The sequence below is a fragment of the Pristis pectinata genome, chromosome 3 (assembly GCF_009764475.1).
Source record: "Pristis pectinata isolate sPriPec2 chromosome 3, sPriPec2.1.pri, whole genome shotgun sequence".
In the NCBI taxonomy this organism is placed as follows: Eukaryota; Metazoa; Chordata; class Chondrichthyes; order Rhinopristiformes; family Pristidae; genus Pristis; species Pristis pectinata.
This window is the reverse complement of record NC_067407.1, coordinates 26,866,745-26,892,817: the sequence shown is the minus strand read 5'-3', so window position 1 is coordinate 26,892,817 and position 26,073 is coordinate 26,866,745. Positions and strand designations below refer to the sequence as shown.

The following is a 26,073-nucleotide window of genomic DNA, read 5'->3' as shown; positions in this document are numbered from 1 at the left end:
TAGTTTCCATCATGCATGTGTAGTGAAGGAATAATTAAATGAGTTAATTAAATTCAGTAAGAGTTAAGCATGAACTAATTAAATTTGACTGAAGATTAAGTTTGAACCAAGATTATTATTCCTTTATTGATAACCAACAATCAAGAGAGAACATGTTACTGCTTCAGCTGTTTGCTGATGTATTATTCAATCTTTCTCTTCCCCATAATTCCAAAAATTTCACTTGAAATAAATTTTCCTCATCAATTTTCAAACATTCCTCAGTTACCTTAATTTAGGAAATGCACCATCATTGTAGGTGTCTCAGCTTTCACCAGCACTGAAGAATAAAAAGTTTTTCCTCTCTCATCATTTGAAAACAATATAAGTAACAAAACAAAATAGAACTTTCTGGAAGATATGAGAACAGACAAAGTTACTTTGAAGCATTTTATTTTCAAAGTGAACTCCTCTTACAATCCTTAATTATAAAGGAAAATGCAAGTATGTAGTGGAAATGTGCAATTCCAAATGGGGGAACATGAAGAATTTTCCATTTGCACAGTGAATGCAATTATGAATTTTACCACAAAGGACAATGGAAGTTGGACCTCTGTCCAGCATCATTCTCTCTATAGGTGGGTTTCCAACAGAACTGCACATTGCCAGGGGATGGTAAGAGGTGGGATAAAACCCTTCAGGAGTTCAATGCTTGAGCACTTTGAGGCAACCCGTAAACCACAATTCTAAAGGAAAAACAGTTGAGATGTGGTTAAAAATAATAGTTTTCCTTTTGATATTTTAGGATTATTGATAATTTAGAAAAATAAGCTTGTTTGTTTGGTGAAGGTTAAGATTAAGTTTTCAAATAAAATGGTATATTACACTATTTCAGTGGCAGAACTGTACACCTTATGAGGCAATGAGTATCTTTGTGTAATATTAATGTAATTAAACTTGATCATTCTGGTATAATGAAACTAGGCTTTGCTTTTGACAACAGATTACATGCTATATGTGATTGAATAACTTTTCCCGATATCTTCATGGGCTTTTCCAAAGCAACGAGCCAAGTTTTTTTTTAGAGGTTAGATCCAGTTTGCTTGAAAGTGAACCCCCTTCGTGCTAGTTCCTTCATTATGTTGGCAATGTTCTTGCAGTCATCTGTTTGAGAAAAAAAAAGTATTGATGGTTTCAGTCTTTATAGTGCAAAGCTAAAACAAACACAAACTTACAACATTACAGAAGAACAAATGAGCAATGTGATGAAATCCTGAGTGGATCGTCTGATCAGAAGTAACTAAATTGCTGACATTTCTCTCCATCTTGTCAGTTGGCTGGACTAGCAGAGGCACCTGATGCCAGTAACCATCTGATCACCCACCTGCTGGGAGCGAAGAATTTGCTGGTAAACGACCTCTAGTGGCAGTGAGGCAGGTCCTGCTGAGTGACAGAAGGCTTTGGACTGAGTGAGACTGTGGGAAGGAGTAGAGTCTTTGACTCTGACATTTCTGGATGTCGGTGGAGGATGTGGCGTAAATGAATTTAGTTTAATTTTTTATATTTTACTTTATGGTTTCTGCAGTGAAGACCAGCAGAATCCATTTACCCAAGGGACTGTGCACACCAGGGTTGGAGAAGAAGGAAATTGTTCATTCAACGTTCAGCAAGTAAAATGAACCTTGCCTTCCTCTACCCTCCAATTTGATTCTGCTACTGGTTTCTCATGGGATGGAGACTGCCCAAAGCCAGAACCACATCTGGAGGTGAGAAGACTGAAATGTTAACAAAGATTATGTTCCCTTTTTTCCAACTAAACCCTTCCTAATTCACAGGTGCCACTTTCTTGAATCCTTGTTCAACAGACAGTTTACTCCTCACCTCAAGTCCCCTGCCTGACGATAATTCCTGCTGTTTTGTATTGATCTCCTGTAAACTCTTATTTCTGTTAATGGGCTGGAACATTTGATCTGCCAATTGGTGACATTTACCTTTTTTCAGTCTGGAAAGCAACCAGATGCTTATTGCTACCTGCTGGTCGCACGTTCTGCAACGGGGAGTGAGAAGTCTTACCACGGTGACCTCCACTGCAGCAATCCAAGCAGGGTAATGGGAGCCTTCCAAATGATTGAAACCCTGGTAAGGAATGGGGTCTCCAGCTCAGTACAGTAATTGGAGGGGTGGTGGAGGAGTAGAAAATGCACAGAAGCAGCTACAGCTTGAGAAACCTTTTATTTATAAGGTAGCAATGGGTGCAGGAGTGTTTTTTTTTAAATCATGAAATCTGCTTACTCATTCGAGAAAGAAGGGACTACAATTACTGGCTGGGGATATGAATAGTTGACCAGACAATAATTCTGAATGAAGTGATGGTGGGGTGAGTACCGATCATTTCCACCAGCAGCAACAGTTGACTCTCACACAGAGATGTAGTACTTTAAGGTCTACCTCTGCCTAATACCTACACTGAAGATATCAAATGTTTTTATTGGCTGAAAGGATGTGTTTGTTCTCTGCCCTGTGCCACCATCAAGTTGGCCTTGTTTTTGTTTGCAGGATTAATTGTGCAGTAATACCTTTTAGGGACTTTGCCTCTAGATCCATAGATTTAACGTACACACAAATATATATTTTGCATATTCTGGACAAAACAAAACAGCACTGTCAACTTCCATGAAAGAGTGGACAGATTAATGATATTAACAAAATAGGAGCTGCCGTTGAAAATTTGCTGAAACAAAACTGTATTCAAACCTCATTAAAAAGGATTTGATTACACAAAGCTTCAGGATACGATCAAAATAAGTTATTGGGTTTAATACTGTAGAGTCGCATTACATGTATTAAGATTCATAATGCAGGTTATAAAACATTTTGCTGTGTTCATAAAATGTGCAATGCTAGAATGCAGTGAGGAAATTTTTATTGCCATGTTCCTCAACAATAAAGGAAATTCAAGTGTAGGTTGTTGCCTGTCAAATTGAAAAGCAAGTTTTTGGGGGACTACCTTTAATGCTGGCATCGTCAGTGTGGGTGAATATCTGACCTCCTGCATGTGCCCTTGAGACTGGTGCAGCAGGGGATTCATTGGGGGGAGAGATTGTCAGTCTCTATTAGTTGATGAGACTTTGTCACTGCACATATTGTGGTCAGCCATTACTGCTAGGTGTGAAGGATGCTTATCTCTTGGTAAACTTCCTTATTTGCTAATATGCTTGGACCACTTCACCTGTCATGTGCTATGGTGTGGGGAAAAGCCATCTGAATTAAGATTAATTAGTACCTTGCTTTTTACTTTATGGATAGCTGAAACACAATGTACGGTTAGCAGGCATGGAGGAAAAGTGCATTCATCTTTCACAGCTTAAATGAAACCGCTGTACAATTGTCCAATGAAAAGATTTCTATTAACTGCTGTCCAAGCATGTTAGCTTACAGACTAATTTTAATGTTAATGGGGCATTTAAAAAAATAGATACTTCTGGTGATTTACAATTTGCAGTCCTGTTTTCCAGTGTAAAGCCTCATCCAGCAGTTGAAAATTACCTAACAAAACTTGTCCTCATCAACTATGATGGTGCAGCAGTTAACGCGCAGCCTCACAGCTCCAGTGACCTGAGCTTAATCCTGATCTCAGATGCTGTCTGTACAGAATTTGCAATACTCTCTTTGTGACCACATGGGTGATGGTCCACTTTCCAAAGATGTGTTGGTAGGTTAACTGGCGACTGTAAATTACCCCTTAATGTAAGTGAATGGCAAAAAGAATCAAAAGGGAGTTGACGACCATGTGAGAGAGAATAGGGGTACTGGAAAATAAGACTAATGGAATTGCTCCCTTGGAGCCAGCACAGACTTGATGGGCTGAATGGTCTCCTTCAGCATTATTACAAGCAAAAGACAGAAATAATTTCCAACTGATCTCTGAACTTGATAGTCAGACATTTCTCCCTAAAACCAGATGCCCTCTCACCAACCCTGAACGTGTTCCCCCATTTAACTGGATAAGAATAAACCTTTGTCTCTGATTTGCTTAATTCGCTTCTCCTTTAAAATCACTGATGCAACCTGCCTCAAGTATTCCTTCTGGTAGCAATTCCACACTCTAATGACTCTCTGGGTGAAGAAGCCCCATTTGTTTTCATCATTTTTATATTATTCATTTTCAAATGTGATTGACCACCAATCCTAATTGTAATGGAGCAAATGGTGATGACCTGTCACTTGAACAGCTTCAGTCACAAACAAGTACTTCTAGAGAGTGAGTTCCCAGGATTCTGACTCAAATTTAGAAAAAGTGCTTTTGATTCCGAAGTTTAAATAGTTAATGGAGATTGTGAACAACTGTTCCTCCAACACTGAACCTTGTGAGAGAACAGCTGTCCTCTTCTGCCACTCTGAACAGCTACCCATGATTCCATCTTTGTCTTCCAGCCAACTAGCTATGCACTCTGTTAATTGTCCACTGACTCCGACTTAATTTATTAATCAATTATGTGGTACCTTCCAGTAATCTAGAAAAATTACATCTGCCAGAATATCTTCATTTATTTTCTTTTTTACTACTTCAAATAAACTTTGGTTAAGCAAGACTTCCTTCTGAAATCTATGTCGACCATAGGTAAAATCTTATTGCAGAGAGTGGTGAATCTCTGGAATTCTCTACCTAGAGCGTTGTGGAGACTAGATCATTTACAGTGTTAAAAGAGGAAGTAGATAAATATTTGAATGCTCAGAGAATTGAGGACTATAGGAAACTGGCACTGAAGAGAAGATAGACAGAGAAGAGCAGATGAGACTTGGGACAGGTCAGCCATGATCAGTGGGGCCGAGTGGCCTACCTCTGCCCTTATTTTCTAATGTTCTTTTGTTCTCGATGTACTTTCCATTTACTGCCCAGTTATGAAAGACATGGAGCACCCCAACCAGCATTGCATAAAGGAGCACTGCAAGTCACAAGTTGAACTTCTGGTGTAAAAGTGGTCGATGAGAAGGCAGCTGCAGTAATGCTGCTCTTACTCCATTAAAAATTGATCCCCTCCCACCTCTTTTCACTCATCTGCACCCAACTGGTGCTGTGGAAATTTGATCACCTTAAATTGGCAAGATGCCTAAATATATTATTGATATTAAAATGCAGCTTTGAATTAAATCAATGGAGTAAATTTTGCCCAATTCTGCTGGGTGAAAGATGTCTCCATTTGTACCCAAAACTTTTAAGTATGGTCAGTAATGATAAATCAATTACATTTAATTTACACTCCTGTTTCTGGACGTGCCATGAGATGTTAGCACCCATCTCATTTGTTCCATGAGTTAGACTTGCATAGAGTTTCCAAATCAATTCAAATTCGAATTCTGTCAGCACCTACTTCCCAATACTCTTCAATCATATTCTGCTTTGCACTCTAATCCTATCTTCTGTTATTTTTGTTTGTTTTCATCAAAATCCCCTTTGCCATCCTCAAAACTCAGAGTATTAGGAGAAAAAACAATTAGAGTTTTAAAGGAATCTTTGATGTCTTAAAAACCACTGTTGAATGTTGTTTTCCTAAACATTTTATCTGATCTTGTCTTTGGTAAAAAAAGTGATGGGATTTAATTATGAAAATGCCAAGAGTTATTTTACAGATAGTAATTTACAACCTAAGATAGTAGAAGTAATATATCACAATATATGCATGAATAGCAATTTAATATTCATTTTAGCTCCTCCTAAAGTATTTGATTTCCCTGTAGTGTTGAATGGTAATGCTTCCTGTTTTTAGATCATTATTGAGTAGTCGTGTGGTGCTATACTGAATTCTGTGCTGCATCCTGTGTTTGAGATTAGAAATGAATGACTTACTGGACATACATACATAATGTCCCAAATCTTAAAACAATGAAATACTCACAAAACAAACATTCTAGTTCATTCATCTGCAAACTTCTGTAGTGTTAAAAAAAATCAGGTACAGTAGCTATCAAGGAGAAGAGGCCCCATGTAGTTTTCTCCTCTAAAGGACAATATATGGCTAGCAAAGTGTAAATAACAAGCCATTTGCCATTGAACCCGTGGCTGGTTACTTGCAAGTTTTGGCAGAACTGAAAAAAGCAACTCACCAGCTTACATTTATTTTAATTTTACTGTGCTTACCCATCCACCTCTAGTCCATTATTGCCTTTGCTTCGCTTCATCTGATCCTCTATTGAATCAGTGGATCTTTTTGGAGCTATTCTCTATCCTTCCTGACTGGTTCATTGCCTATACCAAAGTTGTACTTTATTCCATTTTAAAGAATAGATTTCTCCTGGTGAAAGATAATTAATATTTTGGAGAGAACTGGAAAGCTAATTTAGTGAACATCAAAAAACTGTCTTGCTCACAAATCAGCAACCATTACAGGCATAACTATTTAAATGCTTTCTACATTATGTGGAGGCAAATCTTTATTTTTTTTAATGTCTTAACATTTGTGGAGATTTTCTGTGTCTGCTGCTATAAGCCTTCTGCGTTTGCTTAATTCAGGGATTTTTAACTTCTAAGTGTAAAACAAAATGACCCTTAAGAATGGATTCACTTTGGTGATATGTGAACATAAGAATTCCTTTATCTGTGGATACATGTGTTATATTATTTTCAACTACCCCACCCCAGCCCTCACAATCAGTTTTTCCTTCCTCTCAATAGATGAAGAAATGACAAACAAATAAACTACTGAAATTTTATCCTCAAAAATTGTTTTTGCTATTGGTCCCTTCACACAGATGAAATATTAGTTTATACATCGATTAACTCTCCACAGATTGTGAAGGACATTGGTTTATTGGCCCTTGATTCCCAATGTGCCAAAAACAAATTCCAGGTTAGTATCACATTATACAACTGAATGACTAATTTTGGAAAATGCTGAGAGTAACTTGGAGGTGATATTGAAACAAATATGTGTTTCAATAAAGATGTGCAAGAAAAGTAGATTCATTGTTTAAACAGTTCAGAGAGGCAATAAGGACTGCCATGAAGTTCAAAGGCCAATTGTATGTTTGGCTTACAGATTAGTTGGAAAGGAAAGATATTTGCAGTTTGCCAAATAACAACAGTTTTGAATGTCAGTCTTGGCTGACATTTGCCTTCACGTTTCTTAAAGTTGGCAAGTTATCAAAAGCAGCTGGGGCATCAGGTGTGGTATCAAAGGAAAAGGCATGGGGCTAAAAATTAGATCATGTAGTGCTGCTTCTTTCAGGACCATACAATTACCAGCATGACTTGCAATAACAACTATTTACAGGCCATTTCACATCAATCCAAAAATTCAACTAGGTACTTTTTGGTGTAAATCATGTGTGTCCATGCATTAAATGTTGTCACTGCCCATTCAACACTGCTTTTGGAGTGCTGCCAGAGAAATTAATCAACGTTCCAGAAGTAACCATAATAATTTCACAGCAAAGTGCCAGACTAACATCCTCACGATATCCAGTGATCTTCCAGTTTACCCAGCTATCTCCCCCTCTAATCCCAAGACACCCATCCCACCCATAGCTGCAGGGTCCCTTATAGAGCTTCAGCTCTGCCACACTTGACAATACCAGAACACCATCCCTCGACCCCAAACAGTCCTCAAACCTCTGGCCTTCTCTCCGCTCACTTGCCCCTTATCCTCAACTTGCTGAGCTGACCAGCACACTTTAATTTGCAAAATCGTGCCACACCAGTTCAGTAGTCGTTGAGTCCTTGAGAGTTACTGAAGGGGTGGGTTTGTAACCTAAATGGCTGCACAAATGCTGCATATTGACAAAGTAACGCACTAATACTGGAAGACTATCATTTCAAGGCCATCCAGGGAAGACAACCAGCAGGATTTCCATCTCTAGTTTTAATCACGAATTACTAGTCAAAGTACTTGATAGTCGGCATGGACATGGTGAGTTAAAGGACCTGTTTCTGTGCTCTATGACTCTGGGTACAGCAGCAGATGTTAAATCATCTGCTTGTGTGTTGAATAGATTCCAGGAAGTGCCACCTGCGAAGCTACAAAACACTGCTAATATATTTCATCACATTTGATGTCATTATTTTAAAATTCGCAAAAATAAGAATAGCAAAAATGTATTGCAAGAAAACGTTCATTAATAAACACTCTAATGGATCAAAGGATGTCAAGTGCTAAGTTAAAGCAAGGCTGCCCAATTTAGAAGGAAGAGAACAATATTTAAAAACACTTAAGGATGCTTCTGTCAACTCAATGTGAATTGGAGAATGAAAATAATTTCCTTTACATGAAAGAGAGTTTGCAAAACTGTAAAATCTATAAGCAGTTCAATCACAGAAAACCACAGAAATGTGAAAAGTATAGAAAGAGCATCAAAGGATAGCTTGATTACTACTTTCATTGGTTTCAGTCAATTGTAAGATAAACAATTCATCAGAGATTAAGATGAAGTTTGGGTGCCAAAGACACGTCTGCCACCATTGGTTTTGGTACTTGCTTTAGAATATGTTTCATGCAGCTGACTGAACTATGAATTTACTTGTTTTACTTATTGGTGACTAAGGTTGATTTCTTTGTTACCTCCCATATTCTGTGTTAAATAATATGTGTGCTGGGAGATAATAATAAATTGCAAAGTATCTGAAATATCTTCAAAATTCTTACACTGAGAAGCATGTTTACACTTGGGCATTATAATCAATGTTAATATAAAACTGTTACAATGGAGACAGCTCTGAAACAATTTTAGTGAAATCGATGCTATGCATGCTTTTCAATATAAGAATGTTACAGTTTTAACATTTCAACAAACAAAAAAATAAATAACATGATAAAAAGGAGAATGGAGAAAGATCAAAGGAAAATTAAAACCTCACATCAAAACTGAAAAGCTTTGAACATTGACTAAAAACGTGATCAGTATTTACAGGCGGAAGCAACTCAGCTAGATGCTAAAAACAATTCTAATAATTTTGAAATTTAAGAAAGATCAGGCTTTAAAAAGGCTTTTTAATATCTAGTGCAACAATAATCAGAATGGTACAATGCAGCTTTAAGGAGCTGCAACTGCAGTGTGTAATTCTTTTCTTGATGAAGCTGAGAGAGAAGCGATTCTTCTCTTCCATTCAGGACAGTACAATCCTGTTGGATTATGTTTTAGCGTGGAGGCTTGATGTCTCCATTTCATTATGGTGCAGTAATCTATCATGCTGTTACCGTAAGGGTGACTTTGCCCAGCTGTGTGTGGCAGACTATAGCGGTGCCACGCTGAAAAAATCAAAATGAATGGTATGGGGGAAGAGCTTTGCATCACCACTGATCTGAAGATGATAAAGACGCCCCGACATCCATCTCTTCACTGTAAATTCAGAGAGTATTTTATAATCAAGCCCCGGCAATAATAATGTGAAATTAGGTCTCTCTATCAAAGGGGAGGCCTTTTAATCATAGCTTAAAGGGTGCTGCACTGTTTATCATAATTGAACTGTATCTGAGCTAATTGTAGCCATATTTCAATGTCCTGATGCACAAGTGATGCTGTATGTTAGGCTTGTGTTTGATTGAACCAAGCCAAAGTTGAGACAATGAATGCCTTAGGTATAAAGTGGAAGTAGACATGTACTAAGTGATATAGGGGCTTTCGATCTTTCCATTAGTGGCAAGGATTTCTTTCAGAATAATCTTGCTTCTTTTTAACCCTTGAGCAGAGAGTTCTTTTCTTTAAATCTGTCTTACAGATCGGCTCCCATTCAATGAAAAAAGTCTTGTAACCAATGCAGTACAGGTACATGGAACATATTACCATGATAGTATTGAGCATTATTAATTCTTGAATTATGTCACTTTATGGAGAAAGTGAATACAATTACTAAATTTTTCTATCTAGAGTGTGAAATGCAAAAAAAAACAAATGTCAAACCCATCTGATTCTAAAGCCTAAATTTTAACTCAAAGCAAGAATCGAATGGATGGGGTAGTGGGGTGTAGGGGCAATTGCAGACAGTAATCCAACTGTTCCCCTGAACGTACAAATAAGAAGTTAAACTGATGAACATTATCAAAATGTCCCAATATTGACTCCCACATGAAAACAGCTGGATGATAACATTGACAATTTTCAAGAGTGGAAATTCTGAGTCGGTGCTATGGTCAGGCTCCAATAGAAGCCCATGGACGTGGTCCCTGGCAAGATAACTGACTAATGGGGGAACATGGGAAACAGCAGCAGGTCATTCAATATCTGATCTGATTCCTTCTATCAACTTTGGTTCTGTAATTTTAGTACCCTTAGCAATGAAAAGCTATTAATCTAAGTTTTGGAATTTTCAATTCTTCTTGGGATCTCATGGGATGAGATGGCTTAAGGTATATCCAGAGATTGTCTTGAAGCTGTAATCATTAGAAAAGAATGTTTCTAAAAAAGACCTGACCTGACCTTCTGGACTTTGCTTTCAGTGATATGCCAGAGATCATTCAGTGCATGCACCTCAATGTTATCAAGAGGTGACTTCACCATTCAACTTGGGCATCCCATATTTCTAGGGAGAATGCCCTTGCAATGCCATTTCAGGTAAATTAATTTGCTGGGAGCTCTAAGAGAGCACAAATTGCATCTCCTGTTTTAATACCATCCCATACTCCCCACCTATTGACATGGGACATTCCTACTGATGTCAGCAAGTCAATTAAACTACTCCCTGAAATTATGGAGCTCTACATCAGTTTTGTATTCTTATTTCTGTGGAAACTATTAAAGTGCATATAAAATACTAAAATATTTATTTAGAAGAACTAATATTTCTGTATTTTATTTTTGAGTTTTATAGTATAACCTAATGTTCTTGTACTATGGAAGGGGTTATATAATTAATGTCTTGCACTAACGCTTGTGAGTTAAAATCCAGCGTAGTGCCAGTGTCGATGCTTTTTTCTGTGTGAAACCAGTGCTGAAACTTGTCCCTGCTTTTGGCTATCTATATAACAAAAAAGCTAGCAATACGCTCAATTACATAAGAGTGTCTATAAAATGTGCCTCCTGTACTCACTAGGGACTTGCCTCCTTCTATTGTTGTCCTATTAAATATTCTTAACAGTTTGCAACCTAAGCAACATATTGGAATTAAATTATCATACAAATTCACCAATGACAAAGTATTAGCAGCAATGCCAAATTTGGAAGACGAGCTATCACATAGGTAAGTGACCTATTCCAGCCACGTCATAAATAGGAACAACCATCAATGGACTAAGAGAATCCTCTGCAACGAATTTGAAAAAGCCAATAGGAAGTTTGGCCATTAAAATCTCTGCTAAAGGATTGCATCAAGCAACATATATAATCTGCTAGGCTGGATTGAAGAAGCTAGGGAAAAATAAGACCTACAACAGGTAAGTTTGACATTCCATGACAGAACAAGTAGAACAAGTGCAAGAAAAGGAGCAGGAGTAGGCCCCAGGCTCCTGAAGCCTGCCCTGCCATTCAATATGATCATGGTTGATCTGTGCTTGTGTCAATTTCTCTTCTGTGCCAGTTCCCCATAGCACTTAATTCCTTGACCTTTCACATATTTTCAAGCTAAATATTCCTAATAATCTGGCCTCCAATTCCCTCTGGGGGCAGAGAATTCCAGAGATTCACTACTCTCTGAGAGAAGAAATTCCTATGCACAGTTTTAACTGACCAGCCCCTTATCTTGTTACTATGTCCCCTTGTTCACGACTGTTCCACTAGTGAAAACGTCGCAACATCTACCCTGTCAAGCCACCTTAGGTTCTTATAAGTTTGAATAAGATCACACTTTATTCTTCTGAACTCCATGGAATACAGACCCAAACTGTCTAACCTCTCTTGATAGGGCAACCCTCTCAATCCAGGAATCAGTCTGGTGAATCTCCTTTGGACTGCCTCCAATGCTGCTAATATCCTTTTTTTAGATTGGCAGACTAAAACTGAGCATGGTACTCTAGGTCTGGCCTCATTAACCCCTTGTACAACTTTAACAAAACCTCCCTATTTTTAACTCCAATCCCTTTGCAACAAAGACCAAAATGCCATTTGCCTTCTTAACTACTTGTTGGACCTGCCTGCTAACTTCGGTAAATTATAAGAGAAGAAATGAAAAGATCTGCAGATAGCAGCTTGCAACAAGTTGCTACAGTCTGGCACCATCTTTTTGTGATTATGCACTGAAACATTCTTTGCTCCTTTGTAGTCTCTCTTTAGAAATCCACCTTTTGATTCCTCTTACTGAAGTGCATGACTTCACATTTTTCCCACGTTAAGCTCCACTTGCCAGATTTTTGCCCAATCATTCGAACTAGAAAGTCCCTCAAGGAAGTCAATGTACCACAATGACCAACAGGTGATAATGCACCAACTTGTCTTGGCAGCTTTTCTGAACACTACATGTGGAAAATCATTTCCAGTATCAGCAGTAGTCAGAATCAAATACATGCAATACACATTCATTCAGTCAAGCAGTGATCCATCTGAGCAAAACAAACAAATTGGCAAGAGTAAGGCCTGTAAAATGCAGCTGTGCAAAGTGCTTGTAGTCTTAAATGTAAGGGAAAACATTCTGTACATATGGAATAAGATGCAGTTGAAAGAGATTTACAATCTGACAATAATAGAGTAACAATTGCCTTCCAGTTGATCTCAGAATCTATTAGCTCTTAATTCATAAGGATGTACCCATTTACAACATTCAGACCTGGTGCTTGCCTATGATTCAAAAAAGTTCATTGTTAACCAGAAGGGTACTGTCAGTCCAATCATAAATGAAGTGTAAACTTATAACCCTCCATGTCTGCTGCAGAATAATACTTATTAGATAGGAAGGTAGAATATCTCTATTCTTAGAAAACATTGCATCCTTGGCCAATGGCATGGAAAATTAGTGAACAGTGTAAAAAATGAACCTGTTCCACTTAAAAATACTTCCAGATTTTTAATCAGAGAACTATTGTCTGGTGAATGACATGGAGTCAGTAGAGGTACACTCCAGCACTTTCTTATCTTGCTCAACCACAGTGGAGTACTGGGACTCATTACTGGAGAAAGATGTAATTTTTCCTTTACCAGTATGCTTCTTGCTACTTTTAAATCGGAATGCATCCAATACCCGTGGGTGAATACTTTACCAAAGCAATTTTAAGTCAATCCTAAGTCAATGGCCATAGATTTAACAGAATAAAAAAAAGTATTGTTTATCTGTAGAAGGACTTGCAGTGACCAAGAGCTTGTTGGCTAGAAATTGGATTTCACCTTTTTTGGTGCATTAAAACACTGTTGTATATAAAACCAGCACCAAATCAGGTCCTACCAAAAAAGAGCATGAAATTGGCTGCAAATAAATATAGAATATAGAACATAGAAAACCTACAGCACAATTCAGGCCCTTCGGCCCACAAAGCTGTGCCGAACATGTCCCTACCCTAGAAATTACTAGGCTTACCCATAGCCCTCTATTTTATTCAGCTCCATGTACCTATCCAACAGTCTCTTAAAAGACCCTATCGTATCCACCTCCACCACTGTTTCCGGCAGCCCATTCCACACACTCACCACTCTCTGAGTAAAAAACTTACCCCTGACATCTCCTCTATACCTACTTCCCAGCACCTTAAACCTATGTCCTCTTGTGGCCACCATTTCAGCCCTGGGGAAAAGCCTCTGACTATCCACCCAATTTTAATACCTCTCATCATCTATCACCTCTATCAGATGCCCCCTCATCCTCCATCTCTCCAAGGAGAAAAGGTCAAGTTCCCTCAGCCTGCTTTCATAAGGCATGCTCCGCATTCCAGGCAGCATCCTTGTAAATCTCCTCTGTACTCTCCCTGTGACTTCCACATCTTTCCTGTAGTGAGGTGACCAGAATTGAGCACAATACTCCAAGTGGGATCTGACCAGGGACCTATATAGCTGCAAAAGTACCTCTCGACTCCTAAATTCAATTCCCCGATTGATGAAGGACAATACACCATATGCCTTCTTAACCACAGAGTCAACCTGCGCAGCCGCTTTGAGCGTCCTATGGACTCGGACCCCAAGATCCCTCTGATCCTCCACACTGCCAAGAGTGTATATAAATATACATTTATATTGGCATGGATTTAGGTTCTTGGACCACTGGGATTTCTTCCGGGGTAGAGGCAACCTGTACAAGAGGGATGGGTTGCACTTAAACCAGAGAGGGACCAATATCCTAGCAGGGAAATTTTGGGACAATTAGGCAGGATCTAGCAGAGGTCGATCGGGTGAGCCTGTTTGAAGGGAAAGGAACAAATGGCAAGTGGGAGGCTTTTAAGAGTGTGATATCAAGAGTCTAGGAGCAGTATGTTCGATTAGGGTGAAGGGTAAACCTAGCAAGTTTAGGGAACCTTGGCTGATGAGAGATATTGAGGGTCTGGTCAAGAAAAAGAAGGACGCATACATTGTGTTTAGGGGGTCGGGAATGAGTGAATCCCTTGATGACCACAAGAAGATTAAGAATACTCTTCAGAGGGAAATCAGAAGGGCAAAGAGATCAATCTGGCAGGTAAGGTTAAGGAAAATTCCAAGAGGTTTTATAGCTATATAGAGAGTATAAGGGTGGCTAGAGAGAGAGAGTAAGTCCCCTTAGAGATCAGCAGAGCTGCCTATGTCTTGAGCCACAGGAGATAGGTGGGATTTTTAACAAATATTTCTCCTCTATGTTTACTGAGGAGAAAATCATGGTTGCTCAAGAGATAAGGGAAAAATAGTGGAGATGTTTTGGAGAATATACATATTACCAGGGAGGAGATATTTGCAGTCTTACAGCGCTGCCAAATACCTCCTCCCTGGGGGAGTATATGGAACGAGCTGCCAGAGGAAGTAGTTGAGGCAGGTACAATAGTATCATTTAAGAAGCACTTGGATAGGTACATGGAGGGGTGGGGCTTGGAGGGATATGGGCTGAACACAGGAAGTTGGGACTAGATGGGTGGGAACCATGGTCGGCATGGACTCATTGGGCCGAAGGGCCTGTATCTGTGCTGTATTGCTGTATGACTATCTATAGATGGGAGCACTCCCAATTTACTGCAGCTGCCACCACTATGCTGCCTAGCAATCTGAATGTGCCCTTAAAGGCACAGTCCCCATGACAGCTAGTTAGCAGCACATATTAAGGCTTTCCTGGAGGAAAGAAAAGGCATGGAAAGAGCACCAAGGTTCTCTAAGTGAGAAAGTGAATGCTGGTGAAGTAGACAGACTCCATGTACAATAGAACAGTACCAGAAAAAAGTCATGACAATGCTGCTTGCCTCAAGGTGACTTCTACAGTATTATGAATACTGTTCTTTATGTCTATCTCTCAGAGAGAGATATACATCTACCTCCCACTCCCTGTGCACACCGCCAACTCCTCCAACTCCCCTGCGCATTCCTACCTCATATATCCCTTTCCTTATAGGGAGTCGTCAGTCACAACTCTTTCTCCTCAACATCACACGTAGATTCAAAAGGTTATTCGTATTGTACATTGAGGCAGAAACTGACAGGCATTGAAGGGAGCCAGTCTGAATAGAAGTGTGGGCCTTCAGCCATAGCATCTCCTAAGAAGTGTTCATCCTGTTCATGAGCAGGGGGACTATTGGGATATCCATTAAATGAGTTCCTTAATAGTTAACTTCTCCAAAAAATGCTCTTTGCTAATTTGAATGCAGTCTGGACATCTTAGGAGGTGTGTGAGCAGTCTTCAGTGTGTTTTGGAGTTTTAGGTTTGTTTGATGTCCTGGCACCCTGCCCTGATTAACGGCATCTGGAAGTAGTACTGAATGGGCCATGTTCCTTGTTTTTCTGTGACAGCCAAACAACAATCATTATTTGGATCTGGGAGCTTCAATTTGTGTATGAAGGCTTCAAACAAGTGTCAAATGATGATTGACATCATAACGTGCATGTCTGGGAAAATATCAAATTTGGTAGAGTGGATCCCGACCAGGAGTGTCTGATCCAAATGCATGATTGGCACATTCCACCTACAAATGATCAGTGATGTGACATACTTCAGGGTACAATGATTTTGGATCACGTGGCACTGAAAAAGTCAGCACGATGCAATCTAATTTATATACAATAATCTGCCAACCTATGAAACATACTATTTCCAATAAGCTTAGGTTTAAGCCACTTATTATCTATACAATTAGCAGAATAAGGATCATGTGTTATTGCAACAAATCATTCATAATAATACCAAGATATGAGCCTCAGACTGTAAAAAAAAATTAAAGACAATACATTTTCAAAAGTTAGCATTTCTACTCAGTTGCATTGGTTTCTTTGATGCAATTTGCCTCAAAACAGCAGAATCTGGACTGAAGAGTAACACATTTCAAATAGAAGTTGTGTCTACCACCACCTGAGTTTCTGCAATCTTTCATGGTGGTTCACTAGAGATTTGCCTTACCCAAAAACCGGTCAAGTCCCCAGGGTGACTTAATCACCTCCGAGAACTTCCAGTGCTAGGCTATTGTAGAGGGTCTAAAAATTATGGTTCTTTTTCGGGTAAGTAAAAGCAAAAACGTTTTGCTTTAAATGACCATTGTTTCCCTAATAGTTCCATGTAATATTTCAACATCTTAAAACATTTTATTTATCATGATGGATGAACACTGATGCTTATTTTTTTGCAGTTTTTCAAACCAAACTTTGTACAGCTCTTAAATGTGTAAACTACTGCTCTTAGATGCAGAAATTCCTCACAAAAATACTTTGTTTTTAAAGTTAATCTTGAAGTACTACCTGATTGTTTTGATTCCAGGAAGATTTTGCATCCTGCTATAAGGCAATGAATTTAATGCAAACACACTTGCCATAGCCTGAATCCCCAGTTGTGCCTGAAGCAGAAACTTTAGCCAGGAACAGTTATTGCATTATGTGATCACAGCATCCTATAATTTTATAACCTTGCAATGATTATGCACAGATTAACTATTGGTAGCAGTTGCCAACTATTTGTTTTAATTTTTCTTCCGTGTTTGGCGAGATGTTTTTTAAGGGATGATATAACTCCCCCTGCTTATTGCATTGTATAATACCACATAAAAATGTGTAATAGTTCTCATGGCCCCTAACAATTAAATGAAGATACTCTGCACCTCAAAAAAATGGCTTGGGCTAGAAAAATCAATACCATACAGTATAAAGCTCAGGGAAGTGGGATTTTGATGGCATTAGTTCCTTTCTTTCCAGTATGTAATACTGCTACCTGGTCACTTTATCATATTCCCTTAATTATCCAGCAGAAATAATGTAATAGAAATAAAAAAAACAAGTGCAGGAAATACTAAACAACCCAGGCAGCATCTGATGGGAGATATATGTTGTTATATATTCAGCTAGTTCACCTTTCATCAGAAATATAACAGAAATATGGGTTACTCTTGGAGCAAACCTACTGTGAGCTCTCCCCAGTGAAACTCCGGAACTAGTCACAGGGAGGCAATGTCAGACCACACCCGAGTTGACTGCCCTTATGAAATTTCTCTTTCTAATGTCTCTATAAAATCTGCAACCAAGGCAGCTTTTAAGACAAATACAGTGGCAGTAGAATTATAGAACAGCATTACCAAATAAATCATTCCTACATTGCTGCGCTGCCTTTCCAAATAGCATTATTGTGGGGAGAGAAATATAAAGGACCACATCTCATGTGGCTCCAGGTGGTTCTCAAAGCAGCATTGGCATAACACCTAGGAGCAGGCTACAGCAGCAGCAACGTGAAGGTCAAATGATCTGAAAATGGAAAAAAACTGATGGAAAAGAATGTGGCAACATGCCTTGGGAAGAAAAAGAATTTTCTCATATCAGTCAGGTGTACAATTATTCACAGCTCCCTGTCAGTAATCAAAACCTCCATAAAACTGCAGCAGCAGTCATTGTTTAAAAAGGACTGATTTAATGACATTATTATAAAATGGATTGCTCTGAATGATTCTCTAATGGAAACACCATATCATATTGGAAGGAAAACCTGTTATTGTAACTTGCTGTTTATTATCACCTTGGGAAGCATCATCAAGAGTAAAGGAGTACAATACTGCTGTGTTCTGTTGAAAAATTCCTTGAAGACTGCATGAGAAGTATTCTGTACTCATTATACTTGCACATTAAATCTGTATAAGCAACATTAATTTTTCAAAGACTGCTATTAGTGTAACTGAAGATATTTTATTATGAATTAACACATAGAAGCATCTCTTTATGACAGTTTTAGAGTCAGCTCTTCAAGTGTAAAAGTCTACCACAGCTCTCCATCAAAAGGTCAGTTTCCTAACCATATCAATGGTCTCTATGCACTACGGGAAAATCTAGTCCTGGCTACTCAAAAGCCATGTTCTTCACATTATACTGAAGAACAAGGGAGGGAATAGATTATCAGGCACTTATCAATTGAGTGTTTCTAGTGTCACTAAGGAATAATGATTGTGCATTTCTATAGCACCTTTCTGAACCCTAAGATATGCCAAAGCTCTTAGAGTCAATGAAGTTTAATCACTGCTCTAATTCAGGAAATGTGACAGCCAATTAGTGCACAACAAGCACCTGGTAAGAGTAATGTGATTGTGTCCAGATAATCTGCTGATGCTGGTTGAAAGGTAAATGTTCACAAGGGCACAGGGAGAAACTCCCTACTCTTCTTCAAAATGGGTGTTTTAATTCATCCTTCAGCACATGGGCATTGTTGGCAAGGCCAGCATTTATTGCCCTTGAGAAGAGGGTGGTCGGCTGCCTTCCTGACCTGCTGTAGTCCTTCTGTGAAGGTACAGTGCTGTTGGGTGGAGTTCCAGCATTTAGACTGAATTACAATGAAGTGTCTTGAGATATATCAAATTCCAGTGGGTTTCAGTTTAATAAATCATCCAAAAGCAATACCTCCAGAGTGAAAGAGGGGCTGAAAGAAATTAGCATTCATTTAAAAAAAAGTTTTGAATACATTAATGGGATTGAAAGCCAATAAGTCCCCAGGGCCCGAACACAGTCATCCCAAGGCTTTGACAGCAGTGACAATGGAAAAAAAGTGGATGCACTAGTTAAGATCTTCCAAAATTTGAAACTCTAGAAAATTTTCCACAAATTCAAAGTTAGGAAATGTAGTCCCAATATTTAAGAAAGGAGGGAGACTGAAAGAGGCAAGAAGTCCAGACTGGTTAGCTTGACATCAACAGTCGGGAAAATGTTTGAATCTATGAAGGAAGTGGGTGGAGCACACTTAGAAAATAATAATTGAATTGGATAGAGTCAACAGGCTTTATGAAAGGGAAATTATGTTTGTCAAATCTGTTAGTTTTTTTTAAGGGTGAAACCAGAAATATAGATAAAGGGGAACCAGTGAATAAAGAGACCCAAGAGAGACTGCTGATGCTGGAAATCTAGAGCAATGCACACAAAAGGCTGGAGGAACTCACCAGGTCAGGCAGCATCTATGGAGGGAAATGGACAGTCAGCATTTTAGGTCAAGACCCTTCATCAGGACTGGAAAGAAAGAGGGGAGATAGCCAGTATAAAAAGGTGGGGGGAAAGGGTAGAGCAAGAGCTGGCAGGTGATAGGTGGATCCAGGTGAGAGGGGGTTGAAAGGCAGGTGAAGGAGAGTGGGAATGATATAAGAAGCTGGGAGATGATAGGTGGAAGTGAAAAAGGGCTGAAGAATTGGTATTGGTTTATTATTGTCACTTGTACCGAGGTACAGTGAAAAACTTGTCTTGCATACCGATCGTACAGGTCAATTCATTACACAGTGCAGTTACACTGAGTTAGTACAGAGTGCATTGATGTGGTACAAGGAAGATATAATCTGATAGGAGAGGACAGTGGACCATGGAATAAAGGGAAGGAGGTGCGGAGGGGGGAAAGGTGTGGGTGATGGACAGATCAACAGGGCGAGGGAGGGGAAAGAGATGGGGTGATGGGGTCATTGGGAAAAGGGAAAAATAGGAACAGAGGGGAGTGGTTACCAGAAGTTAGAGAAATCGATGTTCATGCTGTCAGGCTGGACACTACCAATGAGATTTACCAGTGAATAAGGCGTGTTTGGACTGTCAGATGTCTTTGATAAGATGACAAACACAATTAGAGACCTGAGACTATGCACAATACACTGGTGTAGGTTACTGGTGTACTGGTCTGGTTAATGGACCAAAACCCTATTAACAGCAATAAACAGGATATTTTTGGGTTGGGAAGCTGTAACCAGTGGGATGCCACAGGGATTGTTACTGAGCCCACCCTGTTCACAACTTACTTGAATGGTTTGGAATGAGGAGACGAAGTGCAATATATTCATGTTTGGTGATCATACTAAATTGGAGGGCAATTTTGTGAGGAGGATGCAGGGAAGCTTCAAGGGATATGCTTAGGCTAAGTCAAATGGACATGCCTGCTAAGTGGAATGTAATACAAATAAATGAGAGATCATCCACTTTGGTAGTAAAATTAAAAAGGCAAAGTATTCTTTAAATGGTTTGAATGTTCAGAGGGATCTGGAAGTTAATGTGCAAGTAAAGCAAACAATTAGGAATAAAGACAGTAGGCTTTTATTGCAGAAGGATTTGAGAACAAGATTAAGTTGTATAATCGCCCTGGAGAGACTGCATCTGGAATATAATACATGGGTCTGATCTCTCTATCAAAGGAAGAACATACTTGCCATTGAGAAAGTGTGATGAAGATTCACCAGGTTGATTTTTGTGATGGCGGTGGGACTGTGGTTTGTCCTATGAGGAGATACTACACAGACCGGGCTTGTATTTTCAGGAGTTGAGAAGAATGAGAAGTGATCTCTTTGAAGCATACAACATTCTTCACAGGGCTTGACAAGGTAGATGCAGAGATGATGTTTCCCTGATTGATAAATTCTTGGATGCTAAGGGATATAGGATAGTGTAATGAAAGTGGGATTGAGGTAAAAGATCAGTTCTGGCCTGACTGGGTGGCAGAGCAGGTGTGAAGGATGAAATAGCCTATTGCTGCTTCCATTTTTGGTGCTTTTATGTTATACTGTTAAATAGTGTAACATTCCCTCAGAAAGGTACTGTTATGAGCCTAAATCTTGTGCTCAAATCACTGGATGGAGGCTTGAACCCAAAAATTTCTGACTCAGAAGTACAAATAAAAAAAAACTTGTATTTACAACTTTCAGGACATCTCAAAAGCACCTTACAATCAATGAAATACTTCTGATGTGCAGTAGTGTAAGAATGTACTGCTATTAGCCAAGCCATGAATGATATTGTGGAGTGAAACCTAAACGCATTTTTGTGTGTGACATAGGAATTAAGAAGACAGAAGGGTCCATTTAGTCTGTTGTGACTGTGCAGTTCTGTTTCTTCAATTGGAGAAATCTACCCTGAATCCTTATCCTGCACTACAGATGTAATTATGTAAGGACATAGGCAGAATTAGTGGAGGACCAGTCTTCACTCTCTTGCAACAGGTAGGAACACCTTTTTGCAGATGAGGTGCACCAAGGAAGGTAACAGATATATTATTTTGAAGGTCTCTGAGAGACTGAAATACTATGGTTATGGGGGCAATAGCAGACCTCGCTAAAAATAGTTTTAATGTATTTTCTGTATAATGGTATTAGCTGAGTTTTGGGGATAGATTGCTGCTTTGCATCTAGGTTTTAACAGTTGTACGTAAGACGAATAACAGGGAGGGGGAAAATATGCAGAAAATTCTAATATGGTTTTAGGTAATTATAGACTAATTCTGCTGTTAAGCTCTCCAGTCATGCATATCTTTGCACTCTCACCTGTTCAGAATTACGATGTAGTAAAACATGCCTTTGCAGCTCATCTTAAAACATATTAAACCCTGCACAACAGTGACAGCTTAGTAACGATAATATTGTAAAGGTTTATCATAGGTGCTGTGTCTGGTACTAAGCATCACTGGCTCATGGATGGGTCTGGTTTAATGTAGTGTGTCACAAGGTGTCCTTCAAGTGCAGTCTAACTCGTATTACCAAATGAGTGTCTCCTGCGGCACCAGGTGATAAAAAATTTCATTCTCACATGTTTAATTTGGGCTTCATGGGACTGCTATTACACTCAAATTACAGTTGCAAACTCATGTCAACAAATTAATTTCCCTTGTGACCATTAATAGCTTTTAGTATGAGCTAACCTTTAAAAACTGTCTCTGGCTGGACACTAATAGTATATTTATATTGGATCAAGGAGTTTTATGCCTGTATGATTTTGAGGGTGGTGCAAGCTGGGAGCTCTGGGTTCTACTTCTAGGTCTGTAAAGCTCTCAAATGGAGATAAAGCAGAGCCCTGCAAATGCCTTCCTGAATGTGTGTGTATTGCTGTTCTTGCCAGTGCTTGAATGTCAGAGTACATGTTAATATTAGATAGATTAGTTGGTTCTGGCATCTGTAAATGATTTTTTGAAAAACTTGTTTTCTATATGAGTACAAGCAAATCACAATTTCACAGGGAAAGTGTTTAGGGCCCTGGATGGTGAGCAGGGAGAAAGGGACCGTTCCCCTCTGGAATGCCCTGGTTCACTCTTCCATCTCCACTCCTGTCCTTCTACCTCCTCCCTACCAGTCATCCAGGGAACCAAACACAGGTCTCCAAGTGAAGCAGCGATTTACATGTATTTCGTTCGATGCATTGTATTTGCTGTTAATGATGTGGTCTTCTCAACACTGGGGAAATAAAAGCTAGTTACTACTATGCAGAATATATCAGTTCAATCCAAAAGCATGACCCTGAATTTAAGGATTGCCTGGTAGCTTAATTCTGCCTCTCAGCTTGGAATCTGCATGACAAGAATAATAGAGGGAAAGGAAAGACATGCTGTAAAGAATGTTGCAATTACTGGTAACTTTAGAATAACATTGCCGTTGATCATTCAAGTCACACATATCTAAGCATCAACCAACCGGAGCAAATTTGGCATTTTGCCTTGTGGTAAAATGTACTCTGTAGTTTATCTTGAAACAGATTTACAACATCTATAGTATGTTACAACATCTATGGCACAAATAGTCTACATTTATTATCTCCCCAACCCAACAGGTGTCCCCTTTACCTTGATCCCAGTCCTGGAATCAATTACAATTGAGAGACAGATTTCGTCACACCCCCCCACAAAATGTCTTCCTATGTTAGTCTTGGGGAGGTGGAGGGTGTGGAGCAGTGGAGAAGGGAGATCAACATGTTTGGTTGCACAGGAAGTACGAATGGAGGTTACTGCAGTGAAAGGAAGATGTAACCAGCAAGCTCCAAGATGAAAGCTGACAGGAGGACCCTACACAAAGGCTTTGATTATTAAGACTAAGACTTCCCAATTAATCTCTCGTTCTCTTCCAATCCTTCTTTGCATATTAAAACTTTCATTTCTTAATGTTTCCAGTTGGTAATTTTTCATCAGAACTGGAAAAGTTAATCCACTTTCACTCTCCACAGATACTGCCTGGCCTGTTGAGTAATCCCAGCATTTTCTGCCTTTATTTCTGAGGTCTAGCATTTCCAGTATTTTCCTTCGAATTAACTGTAATATCTTGTGCAACAAGTGCAGTTTAAGATGGCATATTTGACTTCGAAGAATTCTCGTTAGTGTAATACTTCATTAAGAACCCTTCATTTGTTAGGCTTATGTGACATTTGTTTGAAGATTCTATTAATTCCAAAATTGTAAATCATTAAGATGAAACAGCACTGTTACAATATTAAACTTATTTTATGGACAATAAATGTTACAACATTTTGTGATGGAGAACATTACAACCAATCTCAATCCTATTCTTACCCCAAATTTGCATGTAATCACTTTCAAGGAATGTTCATTCCCACCAATAGTGACTGAGTGGGAACTCTAGAGATGATTTCCCTCCACTTCCCCCACCCCACCAGCATAGTATATGATTAAGACCTTAGTAAAGCCCTGTTTGACATTAGTAATGATCAGGAATAGAGCTTCCAGGATATAGCATCAGTACTACATCTTGTGGCACATTCCTTTGTTACTATCTCCATTGATTGGTGGCATGATTGTCAGCGGTCTTTGGGCTGAAATGTGCTGAGCAGCATCCAGCAGTTCTACAGACAAGCTGCAGGTCAAAGTCCAGCACTTCTGACCATCTACACCAAGTCCCTGGAGTTCTCAGTGAAGAAAGGGGCCAAATGTACTTCGCATCCAGACCTTCAGTATTATGCCAGGACAGGCAGTGACCCTATTCAAGTCATCTTACCATAGTTTACTTTATTATTTATTTGTTAGTATTTTGATGTATTTAGAACATAGAACATTACAGCACAGTACAGGCCCTTCGGCCCACAATGTTGTGCCGACATTTTATCCTGCTCTAAAATCTATCTAACCCTTCCCTCCCAAATAGCTCCCCACATTTCTCTATCATTCATGTGTCTATCTAAGAGTGTCTTAGATGTCCCCATTGTATATGCCCCCACAACCTCTGCTGGCAGTGCGTTCCACGCACCCACCACTCTCTGTGTAAAAAAAACTTACTCCTGACATCCCCCTTATATCTTCCTCCAATCACCTTAAGATTATGTCCCCTCATGTTAGCCATTGTCGCCCTGGGAAAAAGTCTTTGACTGTCCACTCGATCTATGCCTCTTATCATCTTGTACACCTCTATCAAGTCACCTCTCATTCTCCTCTCCAAAGAGAAAAGCCCAAGCTCAGTCCACCTATCCTCATAAGACATGCTCTCCAATCCAGGCAACATCCTGGTAAATCTCCTCTGCATCCTCTCTAAAGCTTCTACATCCTTCCTATAATGAGGCGAGCAGAACTGAACACAATACTCCAAGTGTAGTCTAACCAGAGTTCTATAGAGCCGCAACATCACCTCGCGGCTCTTGAACTCAATACCCGGACTAACAAAGGCCAACATTCCAGACGCCTTTTTAACAACCCTAACGACCTGCATGGCATCCTTGAGGGATCTATGGACGTGGACCCCAAGATCCCTCTGTTCCTCCACACTGCTAAGAGCCCTGCCATTAACCTTGTATACTGCCTTCAAATTCGATCTCTCAAAGTGTATCACTTCACACTTATCCGGGTTGAACTCCATCTGCCACTTCTCAGCTCAGCTCTGCATTCCATCAATTTCCTGTTGTAATCTACAGCAACCTTCTACACTATCCACTACACCACCAACCTTTGTATCATCAGCAAACTTAACAACCCACCCTTCCACATCCTCATCCAAGCAATTTATAAAAATCACAAAGAGCAGGAGTCCCAGAAGAGATCCCTTTGGAACACCAACCTCCAGGCAGAATGCACTCCATCTACCACCACCCTCTGTCTTCTAAGGGTGAGCCAATTCTGAATCCACACAGCCTAGTTTCCCCGGATCCATGCCTCCTAACTTTCTGAATAAGCCTTCCATGAGGAACCTTATCAAAATGCCTTACTAAAATCCATATTACACTACATCCACTGCTCTACCTTCATCAACCTTCAGTTACATGTATTCTTTTTAATTTTTAAGAAAAATCTTTTTCATTTCAATGTAGTTTTTGGATGCATCTAACTATCAGAGACATTTAAAAATAGTTCAAAGGCTGGTGCTTTCAGGAGATGGTACACCAACTCCAGCCTACTTGCCACTCGGCCTTGCCGAATGTTTCCAGGATTGAGAGACCGAGGTTGATTAGGCCCATCCATCTGCAGTCATGCCATCAGGAGCTTTTTGTTAATTTAGTTGTCCACTTTAGAAATAACTGAAATATTGTGCGACCAGTTTTGAAGCTAATAATATTTCTGGGTATCCAATGAAACAACCCATTAAAGGATTCCAGCAGTTAGTTGTTTCATTCTTTGAAATGTTTGGTCATCAGATGACAGACTAATCACAGGCAGGTTATCTGCACTCAAAGGCTGATATGAACAAATAACTTCACTATTTGTGTGGCTGGAGCCTCTTGGGGTCAAACTGTTCTGACTATTGCCCTCAGAATGTAGTTAAATATCCTAACATTATGGAAAGAATTAATCTCCTTTTACATAGACAAAGTTAAAATTAAATGGTTAAATTATTGGAAAACAACATAAAGGAAAATAAACCATAGAATAGAACCATAGAACAATACAGCACA

At 39.3% G+C, this 26,073-nt stretch overlaps 1 protein-coding gene across 2 annotated transcripts in view; it reads right to left on the bottom strand.

The window, feature by feature from the left end:
- Window positions 1–415: 415 nt before the first annotated feature.
- LOC127568299 (ERI1 exoribonuclease 3-like) overlaps window positions 416–26,073 on the bottom strand; it is a 308,692-nt gene continuing 283,034 nt past the window's right edge. For both annotated transcript variants that reach the window (XM_052011886.1, XM_052011887.1), the window contains exon 8: window positions 416–1,143. In XM_052011886.1, coding sequence (XP_051867846.1) covers window positions 1,061–1,143 — 83 coding nt within the window. In that variant the 3' untranslated portion in view covers window positions 416–1,060. The remainder of the gene's footprint in view (window positions 1,144–26,073) is intronic.